Raw genomic sequence first — 25,098 nt, 5'->3', positions numbered from 1 at the left:
TTACATTTAAGTCTTTGATCCATCTGGAGTTTGTTTTTGTGTATGGTGTGAGGTACAGATCTTGTTGCATTTTTCTGCAAATAGATCTCCAGTTTTGCCAGCACCATTTATTGAACAAACATTCTCTTCCCCATTTAATGGATTTTGGGCCTTTGTCAAAGATTAGCTGAGAAGCCAATCACTTTTGAGATATAAAAAGAGCAGATTAGGCACAGAAGCAAGCAAGCACAGATGGATGAAGATAGATGCCACATCCCTGAAGATTGATAGGGAACGAAGGAATAGAAGATGAATAGACAAGAACCTTCCTCCAGAACCAACAGAGAGAGAAAGCCTTCCCCTAGAGCTGTTGTTGTGTTGTTGTTGTTGTGTGCCATAGAGTCAGACCCAACTCATAGCGGCCCCTCCTTGGCTTGCTGAGGCATTATCACTATGAAAGTAGAGTGCCCCATCTTCCTTCCGAGGAGTGGCTGGTGGGTTTGAACCGCCACCTTCTGGTTCGCAGTCAAGTGCCTTAGGCACTATACTACCAGAGCTCCTTCCCCTAGAGCTAGCACCCTGAATTTGGACTTCTAGCCTCCTAAATTCTGGAAAAAAAAAACTGTTCATTAAAGTTACCTACTTGTGCTATTTCTGTTATAACAGTAGTAGATAACTAAGACAGAGACCTTGTACTAGACTTTGAGAGTTGAGAGTACTAAACATACTGAGAGCATTTTCAAGACTAACCTCTCACTTGAGGTCTCATAGGAGAACTGCAGCTCTTCCCTAATGCACAGGTAAAGCAAGAACAGTCACTTGCAAACCTGAACATTGGGCTGTCAGAATTTTGAGCATGTGAAAACCTAACCTTTCATGCAGCATAAGGTGATGTTAAGAGGTTGTGGGACTCTAGAGTCAAGACAGGCCAAATTTCCAATCCTGGCTCTACCATATATGAGCTATGCTATGTGGATAAATTCTACAACTTCTCGAAGCCCCTTCAGTTTCCTCTTTTTTAGAATCAGATAATATATAAGCTATTTCATAGGGATGTGGTAAGGATTAAATTCACTAATCCATTTAACTCACATGGAACAGTGCTTGGCTCATGATAACCATTCAAAAAATGTTAATTGCTGCTGTTGTCATCACCATCATAATTATGGTTATTAGTATTTTTATTAGTCTATTAACTGTAGAACAGAATTCAATGTAGAGCATTAAGGAGGTTCAGCTTGGACCTCTTCAGGAAGGGTGTGGTTTCTGGCATGCCTCAGTGATCTGACCTCAAGAGGCTACCACCTGATTTTGAGGAGTGTGATACATAAAGAGCCTCTGTGGTGTTTCCAAATGCATCACTGCAAAAATTATCTTTTACAGAGTACATGAAAAAGCAAAAGTTTTGCAGAAAGGTGATTCAGATTTGGATAAAAGAAGCCTGCCTCTTTAAATGGCTAGGACATGTATTAAGTGGAGTATCTGGGGACTGATTAACTGTTTGGTAGGGCATGATTGTTTCAGATTCTTGAGCCAACACATTGGAGATGGACAGCTAACCCTTGGAGGCCAAGGCTTTGATGTCTGCAGGACAGTGAAAATGTTAATATGATCCCAGTGACAACAGTTCAAGCACTAGGAATCTCCTCTTTCTCTATCCTCTTCACTACCTTCTTCTCCCACAATATCCTGACAAATACAAGTACCCTTACTTCAAATGAATTATGGATGGAAAATGTAAATGAAAAATTGAGTCCCAAAGTCTTGCTTTGTTCTGGCAAAGGTTGTGAGCTGTTTAAACTAGGCGTCTTATAATTGCAAATCAGGCAGGAACCCAGTCACTCGAACCAGGCATGCTGGCTAACCAGTCCAATTCCTAACTCTAGCTTATTCTCAGAAAATCTGTGACTAAGAGGGAAATGAAGACAAGAGTCACTCAGCCTACTGGAACAAGGCACATTATACAGAATCCAGCATTCATGTTCTAAGGAATGCTTCCTTGCCCAGGGTTGAGTAGTAGTTCAAGGGAACCATTACTCATTACCCCTTCCCTTCCATGGCATTGGGAATGTAGGTGGTTATGAAATCAGACTAGGCTCTTAAAGCTAAGACTAGCAGCTAAAGCTGGAGAATGGTAGAAATGCCTCAGAGCCAGGCCAGTAGTACCTCCCACAATTAGTGGGAGGCTTTGAAAATTGGAGCAGTAGTGATCTCAACCTTAGTGAAAATATACCAGTAAGCTATCATCCAACCCAGCAGAGGTGCTAGTGATGAGAAAAAGAAATAAAATGCTGATTTCATTCAGCTTTTTGGGAATGCCTTATTCACTGCCTGGGTGAGTCCCCATATGACTGTTACCCCAACTAGCATGATTGGAGTGACCTTTGAAAGACATTTATTTTTTCTGTTTGCCTTTTTTCTTCCAGAACGGGAATGTGCTTTGCAGCCGAATCAGATGTCCAAGCCTTCATTGCCTCTCTCCTGTGCATGTTCCTCATCTGTGCTGCCCTCGCTGCACAGGTAAACCAAATCAACTCTTTCTTTCTCAGCTGGGGTTCCCTTTCCTCCCTTTTCACCACTCCTTCTCCCTAAATCCCCATAAGGGAAACTTCCAGACAGAAATAACAATAGGACACTTTTAGGCAACCCAAACTGGCCCCTAAATACTGTTTATAGCCCAGGCAGGGCACATTCTAGGCTCTAATAAGTTATTGAGTACCCAGTAACAGATTTTCATTGGGCTTTTAATCATTTGAAGGTGAATGTCAATTGGGGGAAGGGAATTGTGCCTCAGAGATTTTCTGCCATAAGCAGAAAGGAAGCTATAGGTGGCACCAAGGAAGCTATAACATGGCAGCATGTACCCGATCCAATTAATGCTGGAATTCCGTCTGAGCATAGCTTCTAAATGATGAGGGACTATTCATAATTCAAAGGAACTGAACCAGTAAGGTTTATGACAGTATAAAGCTGCCTGACTGCAGTATAGCCGCCTCCTCTAGACTGTATCCTTATTATGTACACATTGTTAAGAGCAACTCTAAGGGGGAGCCAGACAGAGACTTTTTCACAAGGCTATTACAATGTCTACTTTCAAGTTTTGTGGCTGGAGTGTTTGTCTGAGGCAATGGCTCCCTCAATGACACTTTGTTCACATTTGACTGGAGCCTGGCTCTCACACCAAAGGTGTGTGAGCATGGAATAACTCATGGGATGCCTGTGAGCCCAACAGCAGTCCTAAGAAAAGCTAAGTGACAGTCTTGGGCTCAAGAAAGTAGAAGCTTTAAAGTCTAGGAAGTCAATTCTATTTTACTTTAGGATGGGAGTTTTAGACTTGGGGTGCATTGGTGGGCTTTAGGGGGTCAGTGAGCTCTTTAAAATTGTTTGCAGTATTTGGTGTAAATATGTATACATGCAAGTTTCCATAGAGGATCCATAAATTTATTGGTATTCCTAAAAGAGCATACATAACTCCAAAAAGGTGAAAAATTACTGGTCTAGGATGCAGGTGGTGCTTGTTTTAAGCAGTGAGGAACCTCCAGGGCTTAGAAGAGAGGAACCAAAAGTGCTTGGAAAAAAAATTGTAGGAATAAAGTTCAGTGAAAGCTCAGTTAACTGAAATGTTTCATGCATGGATTTTTTGTTTAATGAAGAAACCTCCAAATCCATTTTATCACTAGCTTTATATTGGTTTAGTAAATTTTTCTGAATCATAAATACACTATAGTAAGCATAGAGGTCTCTTTCTCAGATGGCAAAAGATCATGCCATATCACAGGTTTATCATTCCAAGTATTGGTGATGATGATATATGGTTTAAAATAATATGTGCTCAAAGAGATTGATTGAGCATATGACCAACCTAAAAGTTATTTTTTTGGAATGAATCCCTAAGCGTGTCTTACTATTTTTCTGTATGTTTATTTACTACTTCTACTTAAAGTGAACTACAAGAGTGTGGTATGGGAAGGGGTCTGGTAAATAGAAATAAAGTTTCTGATAATTGGGTTACTTTGGAGAGCTTAAAACAAAACAAAACAAAACAAAAACTTGCCTAGTACCCTGCTGTTTTTGCTAACCAAAAGGTCAGGAGTTCTAACAAAATAGTAGCTTCGTAGAAGAAGGATGAGATATTCTGCTTCTGTAAAGATGGACAGCCTTGGAAACCCTGTGGGGCACTTCTGCTCCATCCTATAGGGTCACTATAAGTTGGAATCGACTTGATGGCAGTGGTTTAGTACACTGTCAAAAGGTCTTATCAAAGCTTTCTTTCCAAGAATTCCCTAAATGTGATTTAATGTTATAGGAACTTGTGTAAACTAAAACAAAACTGTTCTTCCCTGGGAAGGAAGTTAAGGCATGACTGGGAAAAGGAATATAGAGAGGAAGTATGGATGTCATCTACCTTAGCTGCCTAACAGGAGGCAAGTATTGGAGAAAAGGTAAAGTATAAGCTAGAAGTTATTTTGAGAGAAAAAAGTGTTAAAATAATTGAGACCATAAATCCCAGAAAACAGATGATTGAAATAAATAAATAAACACCAATGTCTTTAAGTTTGAAAAGCTCATTGCATAGGGTATAGAACTCAGCTATTCATTTCTTTTTCTTCATGTTCTTGCAACTGACTTGTCTGTGAGTACATTTTTCTTCTTGTTAACTATAAGCTTCGATACCACTTTCTGTGACTAGTATTAAAGTTTCCTTTTATGCAAAAACGTTGCTATTTTGCCCTCATTCTTTAATGATAGCTTGGCTAGGTATAAAAATTTAGGTGTGTGTTTATTTTCCCTCAGTACTGAAGATACTACTTTATGGTTTGTTGACCTCTTTTGTTTGCTAGTAAAAAGTCTGAGGTTTTATTGTAGTTCTTTTGTATGTAATAGTTTTTCTATCTTTTAAGATTTGCTTTGATGCACTTTAGTTTCACATTGAGGTATCAACTCACTGTCGTCAAGTCAATTCTGACTCATAGCGATCCCTTTTTGGGTTTCCAAGGTGGTATGTCTATGGAAGTAGATTGTCCAGTCTTCCTCTCAAGGAGTGGCTGGTGGGTTTGAACCGCCAGTCTTCTGGTTAGCAGTCAAATGCCTTAGGCACTACACCACCAGAGATCCCCCACTGATAAATAAATAAATAAATAAATAAATAAATAAATAAATAAATAATTTAACTTATTTTATTTTTTCTTTTATTGTGGTGAAAATGTATACACCAAACATCTACCAACAACTTCTACATTTATAACTCAATGATATTGATAGCACTTTTCATGTTATGCTATTATTATCACTATCCTCATCCTAAACATTCCACCACCATTAACATAAATTCAGTGACTCCCAAACAAAAACTCCATCTGTACCACTCCCCACAAAAAAAAAACCCTCAAAAAACCAAGACCAAACTCACTGCTGTCGAGTCGGATCTGACTCATAGCGACCCCTCCTTGGGTTTCTGAGGCGATGTCACTATAGAAAGAGATTGCTCAACCTTCCTTCCGAGCAGTGGCTGGTGGGTTTGAACCACCAGCTTTCTAGTTAGCAGTCCAATGCCTTAGGCAGTACGCCATCAGAGTAACTATTAATAATCTTTGCTTTCTCTGTATTTCCTTATTTCATTTAAGTGAGATCATACAGTATTTGTCATTGTGCAACTGACTTATTTCACTCAGAATAATGTTTTCAGGATTCACCCATGTTGTGGCATGCATCAGAGCTTTATTCCCCTTTACAGCAGCATAATATTCCATTGTATGTATGTACCCCATTTTGCTTATCCATTCATCTGTTGACAGACATTTCAGTTGTTTCCACCTTTTGACTATTGTAAAACGTACTGCAATAAACATTGGTGTACAAGTTTTTGTATGCATTCCTGCCTTTACTACTCCTGGGTATATACCTAGGATTGTGATTGCTGTGTCATATGGTAATTCATGTTCAATTTTTTAGTGCAATTTATTTTTATTTCTCCAGCACAGTGCATGATATTTTCTACCTAAGGATACAAATCTCATCTCAATTGTAATCATTATTTTGTGAAGATTACATCTCTCATTTTATCTTTTGCATCATTCTCAAAGTTGCATTTGGCATATGTTACTGCATCTCATTTGATTCATTACCCATGTCTCTTGATGTCTTCTTTATTTTCTTTTTCATGTTGGTATATTTTCCATAATGATATTTTGCTTCAGTTCTGTTCCCAATTCATGATTTTTTTTCTCTGTGAAAAACATGCTTACTGTTTAAGACATCTGTTGAATTTTGTTTGTTGTTTATTTCCAATGAATATGTTTTCCTTCAAGTTTTTTATTAGATTCTTTTTATATCTACATGTTAGTGTTTCATAAACTTCTGCTCTTCTTTCTTGGGACCTTGTTCACCTCTTTATTTCTTTAAAGTACTTAAATTTTTATTAAAAGTCTTTCTCAGATTGTTCAAATATTTATATTGTTCAGGTGTGAATTCTCACTTTTGTTGGGTTTCTTGACAGTTTTTCTTAGTTCTGAATTTCCTTTTTCTTTCTGAAATTTTTATTTGAGAACTCATCATCCAAGGGGTTCTGTCTTACATGAGGCCTTTCTTGTTTCAGGACTTACAGTTTACTCCACTCTAAAACAAGTTGTATATTAGTGTCTCAGCTTGGCCTTTCTCATGCCTGGATGGTCTATTTCTACCTTTATTTTCTTGTATAGAGTACATCCTGGATATTGATCTTGGGTCAGGATCTAAGCTGCAGCTACCTACCTTGGGCAAACAGTGAGTTGCAGATAACAGCCCTAGGTGGACTGAGCTATGTCATCTCCTGTTTATAGGTGAGGAGTGTAACTCTAATCATCAGCTTCACATGGGAAGCCTTCACAGGATGTAGCACCTGCTCAGCTGTCTGGCCCCAACTCTTTCTATACAGACCTAGCTGTAGTGACCATAGGCATTTATTATTGTACTTTCCTTCTATGTTTTATTCCAAAAGAGTTCTGAACATTTTGCAGTTTTGAAGTGTTATTTTATTTCAGTTTTCACATTTTATCTATCTTTCTTCTTTGTTTAGACCAGGGAATTTTCTTTGCCATAGTGCCTAAGGCATTTGACTGCTAACCAGAAGGTTGGCAATTCAAACTCACCAGCTACTCCATGGAAAGAAGATTGGACAATCTACTTCATAAGATTTACTGCCTTGGAAACCCAAAGGGGGTCACTATGAGTCAGAATCGACTTGATGGCTGTGAGGTTTTTTTTTTTCTGGTTTATATTGGAACAAAATGCAAGTAGATATATTTTTATTTCTGTTGAAGATAAAACAGAAGAATGGAGTTTGATAGAAGGGAGAAATTTGGGAAGTAGTACTTGTAAAATTCTAAAATAAATGACTAAGGAGAATTGTAGCTCCTTACTGGATATATGTGGAAATAAAAATTACTCACCCATCTGAGACAGGGTTGCCACAGTCTTGCTTTGAGACAAGGTAATGGATGCAATGACTGTGTATTCCTTTCACCCCAGTGATTATTAGGCACGAGGAAACTCATGCCTTCAGGGCCAAAAAAAATGTTTGCTTAAAGGAAGCAGATCTGATGTTCTGTCTTAAGCCAATGGAAGACACTGTGATAAAAATGTCCTCACTTTTAAGCCAAGATTATGAACAAGCTCTACATAAAAAAGAAAAAGTAAAAAATCAACCCAAGGTAGTGATTTTACACACTCTCCTGTTGCAGCATTGACTTAAGCAAGAGTTTATCTAGGTAGTGATGGACTTAGTGGGAGGGCCTGACTTGCCATGCTTATAGCTCATCTTCCATTGGAAGAGACATCATTTCTCCTTCATTGTTTCTGTGGTTCCCATGGTCCTCCTACTCCTGAAATTTCCAAGATTTCTACTTGGATTTGAGGCTATCTTCTGCAACTCCTAATAAACTATGAAAATCAAAGTATATGGATTGTTTTTCTAGAATTACCAGAGAAAAATCTATACTGATTCCCTGAAGAACAATTAAAATTTTTTTCATCACCAGTTCCCCAAGTCTCCATAGAAGAGGTCAAAACTTGGTCACATCCCAGAGGGCTCTAGTGAGTCGGAAGAGACTGTGGTTATATGGAAGCTGGAACATTCTTAATGGAAAAGTCAGCATTGCACAGGGATCATAATGGTCATTAAATCCCCATCCTCTACACAGGACTCTATATAGTCCTGAAAATCATATATTTGTAGGAATGAAATTCCATTTCTTCTCTTTTGTGGGATTGGAATGGTAAAGGTGAGTGAAAAGGAGAAAGAATATGATGCTTCATTTTGTTCTTTATATGCAATTTTATCAACAAAAGAAGGTTTTTATAGTGACTAGGAGCCTAAATAATGGTATTATCTAAGAGGTTTTCTTGGTGGTCATTACACTAAGAATTTGCTATAAAAAATTAATCTATTTTGGTTCCTTTAGAGACATTCCAACATTACTGGGTCATCACAGAACTGTTGAAAAGTTTCCAAATGTCTGATTTTATCTGGTTCCTAAAGACCCCAGTGTTTCCTTTCTTCTACGTGTGAAGAAAGTTAGCTCTTTGGTGTGATTGTAATGGAGACAGTTACAATGCGGTTTTACTGAGAGGGGCATCCATCACCCTACTGTCTTAAATTCAAGAGAAATTACCTTGTCAGTGATGTAATATATGATCTATGTTCCTCTAAGAAGAAGGCTGAAAGCCCTATGCCATTCCCCTCTCAACAGTACTTGGGTTGTGAGCTAGCTAGTGAATATAGATATTTCTGCTATAATGCAATATGTGCATTCCTGAAAATCCTCACATTCTGAAAAGTTGTACACAGAAAAATAAAAGAACTTTGGAAAAAATGGGATTGGGGAAAACCACTCAGAACTCATGCAACTTTGTAACCAGAGTACTAAAAATTCAACTATACTTATAAAATACAAGCATGGCTTAAAAAGATATCTTAAAATTCTAAGAAATACGAAAATTATAGTAAATATAGACTCTACTACCTTTTAAAATGGTGATGTTAACTTGAAGAAAGGTGATATAAGGAAGGGTTGAGGCTACTGAGTTATAAAGATGAGAAAAAATGCACGAACATCAGGGAGAATCATGTAGTAAGCACTTGTAGGACAGGGCATGTAGGCAAACTGAGTCGAAAGAAGAATGTGGATGAATGGGAATAGTATAAAGTACTCCATGGCTTGCTGATTTCAGTTGTGTTACTATGCTTTGCATTCAGCTACTGCTACTTGGTGGTATAAAATATTAATTTGCTGGGAATAATCATGTATGAACCAATGAAATATCAATTTTATGCTAACATGATTCTTTTATTCAGCACTTGTATATGAAAAAAAATTGCATTACAAAACTCCATACTGTAGCAGAAACAGACTGTATAAGATGCAGTGGGTTTGGGACATTTGGACTTTGACAGTTTAGAATGAGAGCTGCAAGTCACTCAACCACTCTGAATCTGGTTTTTGGTCTGTAATTGCTAACCTATCTTTATACTGTGTCCTCCTTTCCTTCTATTCCGTATATTTTTGTAAAAGTGGGTCTATGCCTATGACTATGTATGTGTCTATCACTTCCAGTGCTACAGTAATCAAGTTGTTGTTTTGTTGTTAGGTGCCTTTGAGTCAGCTTCAACTCATAGCGACCCTATGCACAACAGAACGAAATACTGCCTGGTCCTGTGCCAGCCTCATAATCCTTGCTATAACTGAGCCCATCATTGCAGCCACTGTGTCAATCCATCCCCTTAAGGGCCTTCCCCTTCTTTGCTGACCCTCCACTTTACTAAGCCTGACATCCTTCTCCAGGGAATGGTCCCTTCTGACAACAAGACCAAAGCAGGTGAGACAAAGTCTGGCTGTTCTCGCTTCCTAGGAGCATTCCAGCTGCTCTTCTTTCAGGAAAGATTTGTTAGTTCTTTTGGCAGTCCAGGGTACATTCAGTATTCTTTGCCTGTTGCACAAAAGCATCAACTCTTCTTCAGTCTTCCTTGCTCATTGTCCAGCTCCCACATGCATATGAGCTAATTGAAAATACCATGGGTTGGGTTAAGTGCACCTTAATCTTCAAGGAGACATCTTTGCTTGTCAGTACTTGAAAGAGGTTTTTTGCAGCAGATTTGCCCAGTGCAATACGTTGTCTTATATCTTGATGGCTGCTTCTATTGGTGTTGATTGTGGAACCAAGTAATATGAAATCTTTAACAACTTCAGTCTTTTCTTCATTTATTGTGATGCTGCTTATTGGTTCAGATTTTGGTTTCTTTAGATTGAGATGTAATCCATACTGCAGACTGAAGTCTTTAATTTTCATCAGTAAGTGCTTCAAGTCTTCCTCACTTTCAGCAAGCAACATTGTATCATCTGTGTATCGCAGGGTGTTAATGATTCTTCCTTCAATCCTGATGCAATGCTCTTCATGTAGTCCAGCTTCACAGATTATTTGTTCATCATAAGGATTGAATAAGTATGGTGAAAGGATACAACCCTGATACACTCCCTTCCTGATTTTAAACCGTGCACTGTCCCCTTGTTCTGTTCAAACGGCAGCCTCCTTGCCTATGTACAGGGTCCTCATGAACACAATCAAGTGTTCTGGAATTCCAGTTCTCAATGGTATCCATAATTTGTTATGATCCACACAATCGAATGCCTTTGCATAGTCAATAAAACACAAGTAAATATCTTTCTGGTATTCTTTGCTTTCAGCCAAGATCTGTCTGATATCAGCAATGATATCCTTCATTCCACGTCCTCTTCTGAATCCAGCTTGTGGTTCTGGAAGTTCTCTGTCTTCCATATAGTGCTGCAACCGTTTTTAAAATTATTTTCAATACCATCTTAGTTCCATGTGATATTCATGATATTGTTCGATAATTTCCACATTCTGTGGGATCATCTTTTTTTGGAATGGCTACAGATATGGATCTCTTCCAATCAGTTGGTCAAGTAGCTATCTTCCAAATCTCATGGTGTAGCCAAGTGAGCGCCTGCAGTATGGCATCTGTTTGTTGAAACATTTCAGTGGGTATTCCATCGATTCCTGGAGCCTTGTTTTTTGCCAGTTCCTTCAGTGCAGCTTTGACTTCTTCCTTCAATACCATTGGTTCTTGATCATATGCCACCTCCTAAAATGGATGAACATTGACCAATTCTTTTTGGTACATTGACTCTGTGTATTCCTTCCATCTTCTTCTGATGTTTCCTGCATCATTCATTTTAGTGCCCATAGAATCTCTCAATATTGCAACTCGAGGCTTAAACTTTTTCTTCAGTTGTTTCAGCTTGAGAAATGCTGAGCGTGTTCTTCCCTTTTGGTTTTCTAACTCCAAGTCTTTGCACATTTCCTTATAATAATTGACTTTGTTTTCTCAAGCTGCTTTTTGAAATCTTCTGTTCAGCTCTTTTATCTTGTCATTTCTTTCATCAGCTCTAGCTACTTTCTGTTCAAGTGCAAGTTTCAGAGTCTCTTCTGACATCCATATTGGTCTTTTCTCCCTTTTTTGTCTTTTAATGACCTTTTGCTTTTTTCATGGATGATTTTATTGATGTCATCCTACAATTCCTCTGGTTTTTGGCCATTGATTTTCAATGAAATCTATTCTTTAGATGGTCTCTAAATTCAAGAGGGATATAAACAAGGTCATATTTAGCTGTCATGGACTTGTTTTAATTGTCTTCAGCTTCAGCTTGAACTTGCATATTAGCAACTGATGGTCTGTGTGACAGTCAGCTCCTGGCCTAGTTTTGGCTGAAGATAATTGAGCTTTTCCATCACCTCTTTCCAAAGATATAGTCAATCTGATTCCTGTGTACTCCATCTGGCAAAGTACACATGTATAGCCATTGTTTATGTTGTTGATAAAAGGTATTTGCAATGAATAGGTCATTGGTCTTGCAAAATTCTATGATGCTGTTCCGGTTACCTAGTGCTGCTATGACAAGAAATATACCACAAATTGGATGGCCTTAACAAACAGGAGTTTATTCTTACAGTTTGGAAGCTTTAAGTCCAAGTTCAAAGTGCCAGGCTCTAGGGGCTGGGTGAAAACCCCTCAACCTTGGGGTCCAGCTCTGCCTCCTGCTCCTGGCCCACTGGAGCTAAAGGCATTTCTTCACTCAGGCAGCTGTTGGCTGCTGAGGCTGAGAAGTCCCAAGGTTGACAAGTAAAAAGGCAGAGTCCTGATGTTACCAATGCACACGGCAGGCCATTAACTTAAGTCCACTGTGAGTCCCAAGGTCGGGAAAGCATAGCAGGTTGCTGAGCAGTAACATGGCTACATGCAGGGTCCAAGCATGCCAAAGGCTAGGGACCATTCCCAAGGCTTCTGCTTAAATACAGGAAGCAGACCACATTCCCTAAGGCAGCTACTCAGCTGCTCCCAGTAGATTCCACCATGGAGTTGATTACCAATCTCATCATGGGGAATACTACATCCAGCTGCCCAGCCATTCAACCAGGCCCAGCCAAGTTGACACAAAAACAAAACCACCACAGATGCCATCTCCAGCGTTATTTCTATCTTAAAGGTCATACTTTCCAACTACCGGTGATTCTTCTTTGTTTCCAACTTTTGCATTCCAATCACCAGTGATAATCAACACATCTTGATTGCATGTTTGGTCAATTTCAGACTGCAGGAGTTGGTAAATAACTTCAATTTCTTCATCTTTGGCTTTGGTGTTTGGTGCATAAATTTGAATAATAGTAATATTAACTGGCTTTCCTTGTAGGCGTATGGATATTATCCTATCACTGACAGCGTTGTACTTCAGGATAGATCTTGAACCATTGTTTGTGATGATGAATGCCATGGCATTCCTCTTCAATTTGTCATTCCTGGCATAGTAGATCAATGGTAATCATATAGAGGGATCTTTTTTACTCCTCCAAAATTTTTAGAGTAAAAATTCAAGGATTTTGTGTGTGTGTGTGTGTGTGTGTGTAGTAAAATGTTGTTGTTATGTGCCATCAAGTCAGACCTGACTCATAGCGACCCCTCCTTGGGTTTCTGAGGCAGTATCACTACGGAAGTAGATTGCCCCATCTTCCTTCCGAGGAGTGGCTGGTGGGTTTGAACTGCCAGCCTTCTGGTTAGCAGTCAAGTGCCTTAGGCACTAAATTCACCATTTAAAGTATACAGTTTTGTGGCATTGAATACATCAATGGAAATCCCTGGGTGATGCAAAGGGTTAAACATTGGATTGCTAACAAAGGTTGTTGGTTGAAACCCAGCTAGAGGTGCCTCAGAAACAAGGCCTGGCAATTTACTTCTGGAAGGTTATAGCCTTGAAAACTTTATGGAGCAGTTCTACTCTGCACCCATAGATGGGGTTGCCATGAGTCAGAGTTGACTCGATAGCAGCTAACAAGAAGTATGTTCACTAGGTTGTGTAACTATCACCACTAACTAATTCCAGAAATTTTTGATCACCCCAAATGGAAACCCAGTATCCGTTGAGCTGTCACTTCCTGTTCCCCCTTCTCTCCAGGCTCAGGCAACCACAAATCTGCTATCTGTCACCATGAGTTAGCTTGTTTGAACATTTCATGTAAATGGAACCATACAATATGTGACTTCCATTGGCTTCTTTCACTCAATATATTGTTTTCAGTCTTCATCCATGTTGTAGTATGCATCAGAACTTCTTTTCCCTTTGTGGCTGAGTAATGTTCCATTGTATGCGTGTATCACATTGTGTTTATCCATTCATCTGTTGATAGACACTGGTGCTTCCACCTTTTGACTCTTAAGAACAGTGTTGCGATGAACATTGGAGCACAAGTATCTGAATCCTTGTTTTCAAGTCTCCTGGGTATAATTGCTGGATCATGTTATAATTCTATGTTTAACTTATTGAGGAACATCCCTCAAATTTTAAAGCCATCCCATCTTTCTGTTCCTCTCTTTGAGCATCTGCTGCCCACCATTCTCATGGTTGCTTCTGGTTGCTGCTGTTGCCATTATCCGTGTTTCATCTTCATTGTTCTTGCCCCTCTTCTTTTGTTCTTTTGTAAGTTGTTGGATTTCACTTGCCTTTTTTTAGTTAAAAAAAGGTCAATTCCTTTTAAATAATAATATTCATATTTTAAACAGTAATATTCAGTTAGCATAGTTTTTCCCTCAGTAAGATACTAAACTAGCTATAGTATGTAGGATGATCAAAGAGGGCCATTTCCTTGCAAAGATTGGTGTATTAAAAGAAAAAAACAAAACTGGGTCCAGGGCTATCCAAATGCCTGAAGGTTATGAAATTCTGCTTTCTCTATAGTAGGTTTTTTTTTTTTTTTGTATTAATATCATTTTTGTTGTTTTATAATGATTGTTGAGAGGTTGCCGCAGGAAGTGTTTGCTGTTGATTACCAAACTAGTTGCCGTCGATTCTGACTCACAGAGACAGACATGTGTCAGAATAGAATTGTGCTCCATAGGACTTTCAATAGCTGATTTTTCATTGGTAGATCCCCAGGCCTTTCTTCTGAGGTACCTCTGGGTGGACTTGATTACCAACATTTTGGTTAACAGCCCAGCACATTAACCTTTTCCACCACCCAGCGACTTCTGTTGATCATAGAGCCTCCATGTGTATACTGACTGTTCGCTTACCTCTTGGACCCTTTTCACTGTCTTGCATGCTTTATAGGCATTCTTTTCCTCCTCAACTTGGTCCTTTAGCACTTTGCAGAGAATGAAGTGTTAAAACCTCCTGCAGGAAAGTAGCACCCCATTTACTTCTTGCTAGGTAAATCCTGGGGATTTAAGTTCTTTTGTTTTCTTTTCTTTCTTTTTTTTTTCTTTTAAGATTGTAATTTCCCATTAACATGCCAGAAGCCCTTGTGTCATCATAGGAGCAAGCCTTTAGGAAAAAGATGGTCTTCCATTAAGTCAAATGATATTAACCACAGTTGGTCCCACACAAAGGTGAAGATGATGAGAGTTCATTGAAAGATACTGTGAAGCCGCATCTGTCTCAAATAAATCTTCCATTTGTTATCCACTGTATAATTGTTTTACTGAGTTAAGGCAGTTACTTCCCAAATTTTGTTCCAAGGAACACAATTTTATGGAATGCTAATAGGGTTTACTAAGGAAAACATTTATATGGCCAAATAAATCTTAGAGATGCTGGATTAGAGAAAGTTAAACAAGCTTCTTTTAATGCAAGACTTCTCAGAGCCTTTAACACATTAATACACATTAAAAATCTACAAGAAAGGGGTGTGGAATGCATTTTTTTTCTAAACTTATTCAGCCATATGACCTGTTTTTTATACAGTACTTTGTAGGATTAGTATTCCTTAGTATATGCTTTAGGAAGTGTTGGATTATATCATTCAACTTGCAGAAGTTGCTTGTGTTATAGCAATAAACTGTTGTTATATACAGTATCTTAGTGTTAGAAGTTCATTAGGGTAGCAGGCCATTTTAGAATAAAACCTCAAACTAGTGTTCCTCAAACTTTAGTATACATAAGGATCACCTTGAGAGGTTTGATAAAATGCAGACTCCCAGACCCTACACTAAAATTTCTGATTCAGTTGGGCTGCACTGGGGATTATGCATTTTAAACAAGCACTCCAGTTAATTCTGATGCAGTTGGACTGGGGAATGCACTATGATAATAGGGCCCAGGGGAGTTTGTATAAAGGGGGTCAAGAATAGTGCCCATAGAGAGCCGTCCTAAGTGAGATCTTGGAGTAGATGGGTCTGTGCTTCTGCAGAAGGTCATGGAACGTGGCAACATTGTTTGTCTGGAAATCGGGAACGTGGGCACCTCCCAAACACACTTTGCCTGTGTGACATTTCCCTGGGACCAGTCTTGTAGTGACATGTGCACCATGTTTGATTTGGCCTACCTCCCTTGCTTTCCCAGCACTCCCACCCAAAGCCTTTCCCTCTGTCATCCTCCGCATTCAGAGCCCCTGCCTGTCATATCCAGAAAGAAGGACCTTGCATGGGGAGTTCCCCCCTCTACCCCACCCATTGTCCATGACTTGTTGTTGGCAAGAAATGAATGGCATTTCTCGGAATTAGCCCAGGAATTTCTGCTGATAAACAAATGAAACTCTCAAAGGGAAAAGCAATCAACATAGTTTGAAATAAAATCAGTGTTCTCAGCTTAGTCTGTTTTCAACTTAGTTTGAAATAAAAATCACATCTAGGGTATTTAAAGGAAAAGATTGGTAAAATGTCCTTCAGTGGTCTTCCATTCTAGTGGGTAAGGCTGACCTTTGAACCAGTCCTGCTTTCTGATTAAGAAAGGCAGGCAATTATTACCTTGATTTCATATAACCTGTGATTCCCAGACCTGGCTAGCCAGCCGATCAGCCTTCCCCACACTTTTCCCTACTTTCCTGCCAAGTTGCCCAGTACATGACATTCTATCATTATTACAGCTTCATCTTTTTAATTTAGGCTTTACATCTTGATAAATTTATCTATCTCAGAAAGTAGTTACAACTCTTAGTAACATTTTTAATTTAATCTGAACACAAGATCTAGACAGCAGATTTTGATTGTGGAGATGGGAGAGGGTGGGGTGAGGGATATCATGAGAATCCTAGATACCTGGAAGAGTTATGGAGCAGGGACAGAAGAAGATTAGGGAGCTAGGCTTGACCTTCTCCACAGTCCTGCAGAGCACCAGGCCTCTGTAATATTAAGGGTAGGTTCGTTATTTGTGGCAGAGGATACAGTGGTTTCTAGGATGAGTTGCCAACTCTTAAGTTTTTCACTTTGGAGTTGTTAATTTAAAACCAATATGTTCCAGAAGTAACCAAATATCCTTGCTATCTGTTGTCTCGAGCCAAAAAGTTTCACTTCAGGGTTTTGGATGCAAAATAACTGTAACCCAAAAGGTTTGCCAGATTATTTGCAGCCACTAAAATAAATAACAGTCTTTATTAGAATGATTTTTGTGTCTGATTTTTGTATTTAAATTTTTACACCGTCAGCTATTCCCTAAAAGTGATTTTAGAAACTGGCAGACGTAGGGTGTCAGTTATTGAAATCTATTCCAAAATCCACCTCCTCACAGGACTCCATTTTTGGCCATCAACATAACCTATTTTATAAATGTCTTGAGTGTTGTCTCTTGCCTTTGCCACATATAGGCTTAATACCCAGAGAGTAGGAAGTTGTTCAGCAATATATGTGTGGCTGCTTACAAATTTCTTTCTTTCTTTCTTTTAGGGATGTAGTACATGAATTAGAGACAGCCTATGAAGTAGATGTAACTTCTGTAGAACTTAACTGCAGAAGAGGAAGAAAGAGGATTGGTTGGATTTTTTTTTTAAAATTGGGGAGAAAAAGAAAGACATCAAACTTAGAAGTAGTGGTTATTTTTTAAACATGAAGATTTAAACAAGACTGACCCAAGGAGGGGTCGCTATGAGTTGGATCCGACTCCACGGCAGTGTGTTTGTTTGTGTGTGTGTGTGTGTGTGTGCTCTCAGGGGGGAGCTCTAGTGGTGTAGTGCCTAAGGTTACAACCAGAAGGCTGGTGGTTCAAACCCACCAGCCACTCCTTGGAATGAAAGAGCAAAGACAATCTACTACCGTAGTGATACCACCTTGGAAACCCAAGGAGGGGTTGCTATGAGTTGGGACCCACTCGACGACAGTGGTTTTTTTTTTTTTTTTTTTGCTCTCAGGGATCTAAAGCCAAATCAGAATCTACACTCACCTTCATACTCTTGTTGTTGTTGTTGTTGTTATGTGCCTTCGAGTCAGCCCTGACTCATAGCGACCCCTCCTTGGGTTTCCGAGGCAGTATCACTACGGAAGTAGGATTGGCCAACCTTCCTTCCGAGGAGTGGCTGGTGGGTTTGAACCGCCAGCCTTCTGGTTAGCAATCAAGTGCCTTAGCCACTATGCTACCAGAGCTCCCTTCATACTCTTAGAATGGTATATTTATTTATTATAATAGGGTTGAGAAGGAGGAGGAGGGAAATGTTTCCTTCCTCCCTTCTTTCCCTCCTCCTTCCCTCCTTCCCTTTTCCTTCCCTCCCTTCCTTCTCCTTCTCCCTCTCCCCTCCCACCTTCTTTCCCTCCTCCTCACCCTCCCTCTTCCTTCTCTCTTACTTTCCTTTTAAAATGGGGAAGAAAGAGGAGAATAAACTTAAGAAGAGCCCGATGAAAGAAATGTGATAGTGAAGTCAGATGCTGATCAACAGTCAAATGCTAGGTTTTGAAAGAGAGACATATTCCTTAATAATTTTTTCCCAGGGAACTTCAGAGATCACCCTCTATTAAGAATTGATTACTGGTAAGCTCTGACATCTGCTTTTGGAGAAATCCATAGGGGCAGACCTATATCTTTGTTTAACTTTATCTGGAGAAGTATATTTCCAAAAGGGCCTCCTCTGAGATTGGTTTCTGGGGAAAATCATGTCTGGAACCATTCAATATGGTTTCATTAGAAAGATTATTAAAGGATTAGAGTATAAAACACGTGAGGCAATGTTGAAGGAAAACTGTAATTACTGAGCTTGGTGAAAGAAAGACGGAGAGGACTTCTACAAGTTTCAGAAAGATAAAGGGATTTTAGAAGATGCTGATCAACAGTCTCCTTCTGTCTCTAAGGAGGGCAGGGGATGTCTTTTAAGTTAGTGTATTAAAGCTCAAGCATAATGCTGATTAAAAGAAGCAAGACACATACAAATGCATCCAATATGATCCCATTAATAAAAAGTTTAGAAAAGGTAAAACTAAGGTATATTGTTTAGGAATGCTCATAAATGTCATAAAACTATAAAGAAAAACAAGGAAATGGTTATCTCAACAGACAGGGTGGTGTTGGTACCTCCAGTGGGAGAGGAGGGTACATATAGCGGTTTTCTAGGGGTGCTGGCAATGCTCTGTTTCTTTACCTGCATGGTGACTATAGGAGTGCTTGTTTTATAATCATCAGTTCAACATCATAATATATATTTTAATAATACTACATTTTCATTTCTTTCTCATCCCTCCCAAATAACTTGGCTACTATTATCAGAAGCAATAGAGAAAGGAATGCTGGGCAGAGAAATAACACAGATTTTCTTTTTACAAAATCTTTTTACTGTGATTTGGGTGAAAGCTTACAGAAGAAAAGTGGTTTTTCATACAACAATCATATACATTTTGTTTTCTGACATTGATTGCAATTCACACAATGTAACAGCGCTCTTCTCACTATTTCCCTGTGTTTACCATTTCCATCCACCTGTCTTTCCTATCCCTTCCTGCCTTCTGACCTTATTCCTGGGCACATATTCCCCTTTTGATGTCCTGTGGTTGATTGGTCTTAAGGTGTGCATGCCTTCCTGGTGTTATTGTTCACCTTACAAGTCTGTCTATTGTTTGGCTGGAAATTGAGCCACAGGGGAGTGAGTTCAGTTCCAGGCTTGAAGGGTGTCTGTCTACAGGCCGTAGTCTCAAATATTCCATCAGTTTCTATCAGAGCAGTAATCCTGGTCTCTTTTATGATTTTGAGTTTTGTTCCACATTTTTCTCCCACTCTGTCCGGGACCTCCTATTGTAATCACTTTCAGAGTGGTCATCAGTGATATTCAGGCACCATCTAGTTCTCCTTATCTCAGGGTCATGGAGGCTAGGGTTCACATGGTCCATTAGGCCTTTGGACTAATTGCTTCCTTGTGTCTTTGATTTTCTTCACTGTTCTTTGCTCTGGATGGGGATGGACCAATAGTTGCAACTTAGAAGGCCACTCACAAGCTTTTAAGACTCCAGTCACTACTAGCCAAGTAGGATATAGAACATTGTCTTTGTGGACTATGTTATGCCAATTGACCCTGATGGATCCTGACACTATGTTCCTGAGCCCCCAGGCCCAGCAACTCATTCCCTCAAGGTGTTGGTTTATAGCTAAGAAGTTTTCATAGCTTTTCCCCTCATATGTTCTGTTATATTCATGGGTATATTTGCAGCACAAGGAAGGTTGTGCAATCTACTTCTGTAGTAATACTGCCTCAGAAACCCAAAGAGGGCTTGCTATGAGTTGAGTCCTCCTCAACAGCTCATAACAACAACATAAATACATATGTTGAAATATATAGATATATATAAATATAGATATATTTATATGTAAACCAAAACCAAACTCATTGCCACCGAGTTGATTCCAACTCATAGTGACCTCCTTTAGGTTTCCAAGGCCATAAATATTTATAGAAGTAGATTGCCAGTTTTCCTTCTGTGGAATGGCTGGTGGATTTGAGCCATCAACCTTCTGGTTAGAAGTCAAATGCCTTAGGTACTACGCCACTAGAGTGCCTGTGTGTGTGTGTGTGTGTGTAATACCATGTGTGTCATTTTCAATGATTGTGATTGGAGGTAAAAGGTGACCAGAAGACCTTGAAAGGTTGTTATCAGGCATTGTTGTTGTTGTTGTTATTTGCCATGGAGTCGGACCTGACTCATAGCAATCCCTCCTTGGATTTCTGAGGCAGTATCTCTACGGAAGTAGATTGCCCAATCTTCCTTCTGAGGAGTGGCTGGTGGGTTTGAACTTCCAGCCTTCTGGTTAGCAGTCAGGTGCCTTAGGCACTACGCTAACAGAGCTCCTATTATCAGGCATAGGATTCTGTATGTACATATGGTTGTTTGGGGGACTGTTATTTTTGTTTAGTTGCTTGTTTGCATCATTTTGATCTTCTTGGTTGTGTTTTGTTTTGCTTTGTCTTTTGGAGGCACAAAGTTGAGTAGTACCAAAGCCTGGGGAAGGGTGTTCTTTTTGACCTCTAGGTGGGTCCTTGGAATTAGTAAGAAGGCATTTGGGGCTTTGATTTCCAGGCTGCAGAGTGAACAGTATATTGGCATCTGGATCAAGTCATCTGCCTTCAAACTTATATCACTGATGAGAAGGCCCTTTTGACTTCCTGAAAATCAGACTGACCAGGACCACATTTGGGAAGAAGACAGAGTGTTGGTTCTCTGGGGGTGATGCCTGACTTCTTTCCCATGGGATGCTATCATAGGCTGTGTATGGGGAGTAAGAAGGCACAGGGCCAGAAAAATGATGAGGTCCAGCCCTCTTCTTCCCGCAATTCACTGTGGGACTTTCACAGAGCTGGATAGCCTCTTTGTGCTTATTTTCCCAACTTGTAAAATGAAAGTGATAATTCCTACCTACTCCTCAGGTTTTCATTGAGAGTGCAAAGAAAAAGTTGATGTGATAAATTGCTTTGAAAAGTATATAGAGACATATAAAAGCAAGGGAGTATTTAGTAGGTGAAAGAAAGAATTTGACTCCTGGATCTCCAGAAGAATGAGGGCAATGTTAGAAACAATTGTGGTATTTGTTCCAGTCGATAACAATGTCAGTAGCAGCATAACCAGGCACTGATCAGATATTTCAGCCTCAGGGAAAAATTGAGGAGATGATCTAAAGGAAACAAGTGACAGGTTTAATGAGAGCCCAGAAGAAGACATAAAGTAAATGACAAGGTTAATGAGTCTTCCTCCAATCCTGATACCACGTTCTTCATATAGTCCAGTTTCTCAGATTTTCAGTGAGTGCACTGCAAAGTAATGCTGACATTCTCAAAGTGAGGATTCAGACATGAATACAATACAGACCATGTCTCAAGGAACTCACCACAGTCTAGTGGAGGAGACAGGCATAACAAGATCATTAAAACATAATATGATGAGTGCTTTGGTAGAGGTGTGGACACGAGGCTGTGCAGGCAGAGAGGGGAAAAAGAGACACATTCTACCAGAGCCAGGAGCTAGCCAAAGCCTCCTGACAAGTTGACATTAGAGCTGGATTCTGACAGATGGATGAGACTTTGCCAGCTGGAGAAAGAGGAGGGAGGGCACGTGCAAAAGCATGTGTAGGACTGTAGTCTGTGTGGTCTGTGCAGGAGGGAAGAGACTTCACAGGTCAGGTCAGTGGAGGCCAAATCTCAAAGGACCTTGTAGAGTCAGCCCACTGCAAAAGGGGGAGGTAGGTAAAGTTGGTCGTTAGTGTTCTCAGACAACTTTTTGCAGCCCTTCCTCTCACTCAATCCCTCAACTTCTCACCTCACTTCCAACCACTCAGCTCTCAGGTAGTCAGTCACTAATACCTAATGAGAATGAGGCTAGGTTATCTCTTCCAGGGAGATTTTCTCTTTAACAGCAGAAAAGCCAATACTTAACCGAAATAATTCACTAAATATAGAATTCCAGATGTCAGTGGGAGAAACTTTCAGTAGGAGATTTCCCTTTGAGGAGGTTCTTTATTTAGTTTGTGTATTTTTTTTTTGTGTGTGTGTGTATGATGGGACAATAATAGTTCATACCTCGAAGGATTGATGTGAAGATTAATATATGTAAAGTATGTAGCACAGTGCCCAGCCTGTAGTATGCCTTCCATAAAGGCAAGCTATTGTTACTATTTTAGAATGCCGGCAGAGTTTACTCTGGATAAATGAGAACGTTCTGGCCAAAATGAGGATGAAGTGGAGGATTTCATACTAAGACTTTGTAGCTGTGTCTGGCTAGATTCACATGCATACCTAGCTATATCCTAATACTGGGACAGTACAATTTTTCAGCATGTGGTTTATCAATATGTAAAATTTCTCAGGTGGGCAATAATATTATTTCGTGTAGATTTGGGTTTACATTCTCCGTCTCTGCTGGGAATACATGGCAGGTGCAAAACCGTTGTTTTATAAATGGCGCAAACCTGCTCTGAAGCCCAGGCCAGCAGATCTGTGCTCCTATGTGTGAAAATAAAATAGAAGTAGCAGAACACTTAAAAGAGTCAGGAAGATGCATTAGAAAGAAATTAAATTGGATTTAGGAATAAGAGTCCTAGGCTGAGAAGGAAGGAGGAAAAGGAAAGAAGAAGGAAAAAACAAAACAAAAACTGGGAAGGACAGGATACACAAGATCATCCAGCTGCCCCCAAACTGAACTTACAATGTTTTCTATGTTCTCTTTGGAAGAGGAATTGGCTTGTCCAGCATTCAATGGAAACTTGTCGATTGACACTGATTTGGGCACAAGTTCAGTATGAGTGAGCCTTCAGCTATTTATTTGATTTTTAAAAATTGCACCCTTTGCAGTAAAGCTGTTTAGTTTCTACTGGCGCCCCAGGCAGTGAGTTTGGATTGTTAAAATAGCAGCCATTAACACTATCTGTGTTATGACACTGTCCTCCTTACACACACACCCCTTAAAGGAATTGGCTATGAGGTGGTTTGACAAAAGCTAAATTCTCTTCTTCCCAATAAAAGAAACTGAGACTCCTCCTCTGAGTCATAGGCAGGTCTGATGAGCCCTAACCCCCAAAGCCTCCAAGTACCTACCCCTATTCCCCTCATGCCCTAACACACATGATTGTAATGTATACTCTCCCACACTGGAGAACATGCACACTCTCACATACGGTCTTACACGCTCACACCCACACTCATCCCTCAAGCTGGAGGAACCCTGGAGAGCCCCTGTCCTTGTCTTGCTCTTCTTTTGTTTTTCTTTCCTTCGTTTGCTTTGTTATGATTTGAAGTCAGTCTTTGGGATTAAATTGGATAAATTTTCTTCATGTTATTAATAGTGTTGTGGAGGGAGCATGTAAGAACTTTCTCCTCAGTTCTAGCTATGCTCACTTCCCCAAACTAATACATACAGGGCTGACTTTCATTGATCAATCAGATTGGCCTTTATCGGACTTTGCATGCCACATCTTTTGGGCAAATAGCCCAGGGAGCTCTAAAAGATGCATGAATCGCTGGTTTATCGATATTATTCATAGGTTTGTTTAAAAGGGAATTTTTCATGAGAAGACTCTATGGCTTTCCCAAAAGCCCTAGGGAAAGATCCAAGCAGCAGAGACAATAGGGAAAGTGTAGGTAGCCAAAGCAATTGAGCTTCCTGAGCGAGGCAATAATTGTGGCCGGATGCAGAGCCTCACAGTCTGGGAAGGTTGTCATTTGTCACAGCTGAACAGCCATGATGATCCCAGGCCAAGGAGGCATGGAGATGAATGTCTGCATTCTCTGGATATTTTTGGTACATTTTGTCTACACCAGTGTTGTCCTACACAACTTTTAGCAGTGATGGAAATGTTCTATGTCTGTGCTGTCCAGTAGCACAGTGGCCACTAACACACATGGCTATTGGGCACTTGAAATGTGGCTGATGTGATCAAGAAACAGCATTTTAAATTTTATTTAGTATTACCAGAAGGCTGGAGGTTCAAACCCACCAGCCACTCCTCGAAAGGAAGGTTAGGTAATCTACTTCCGTAGTGATACTGCCTCGGAAACCCAAGGAGGGTTTGCTGTGAGTCAGATCTGACTCAATGGCAGTAGGTTTTATTAATTCATTAAAAACAAAATAGACACATGTGACTAATGGATACGTTTGTGTTCACTGAATTCAATTTTGTGTTTCCTCTCTGTCTGTTCATCTCTTGTATTTGGGTCATGTTATCAAGAGGGACCAGTCCTGGAGAAAGATATCATGCTTGGTAAAATATAGGCTCAGCAAAAAAGGGGAAGACCCTCATTTAGATGCATTCACACAGTGGCTGCCACAATGGGTTCAAGTATAGCAATGATTGTGGGGATGGCACGGGACCTGGCAGTGTTCCTTTCTCTTGTACGTAGTGTGTCCGTGAGTTGAAACCAACTTGATGGCACCTAACAACAACATCCATCGCTTGTCTTGCAACTAGATCAAAAACTTCTTGAGGCCAGGAATCATATCTTCTACAACCACAGAAAACTATAATTTGAAAAGAGGTATTTTTTCCATCCCCCATACCCACATATTTTACAGGTGAGGAGCCTGAGCGACTTTGCAGCCACAGTGCCCATTAGTAACCTAGCCTGGAGCCCAGTTTTCTTTGCCTCCTGGAATATGCTTCTACCACACCTACCTTACAGATAAATTTTAAAAGAGTAAGTTGCCCTCCCTGTCCAGTCTCTTCACTGCTTCTAACTTAGATACTCTCCTGATATTTAGAAATAATTTGACCTCAAGTCTATCTTTTATTATTATCATTATTGTGATTTGGATGAAGATTTACAGAGCAAATTCACTTTCCATACAGCAGTTCACATATACTTTGTCTCATGTCATTGACCACAGTTTACCACAATGCAACAGCT

The 25,098-nt window shown here is 39.8% G+C and overlaps 1 protein-coding gene across 1 annotated transcript in view; it reads left to right on the top strand.

Annotated features, from left to right (window-relative positions):
• The window catches only part of CHRDL1 (chordin like 1), a 183,094-nt gene that overhangs the window by 37,235 nt on the left and 120,761 nt on the right, over positions 1 to 25,098 (top strand). Inside the window, exon 3 of the mRNA XM_007952594.2 lies at positions 2,406 to 2,499. Within this exon, the coding sequence (XP_007950785.1) occupies positions 2,406 to 2,499 (94 nt within the window). The remainder of the gene's footprint in view (positions 1 to 2,405; positions 2,500 to 25,098) is intronic.

The sequence above is a fragment of the Orycteropus afer genome, unplaced genomic scaffold, assembly GCF_000298275.1.
Source record: "Orycteropus afer afer isolate SDZICR_OR568_19922 unplaced genomic scaffold, OryAfe1.0 scaffold00352, whole genome shotgun sequence".
Taxonomy (NCBI): Eukaryota; Metazoa; Chordata; class Mammalia; order Tubulidentata; family Orycteropodidae; genus Orycteropus; species Orycteropus afer.
This window is presented reverse-complemented; position numbering and strand designations above follow the sequence as displayed.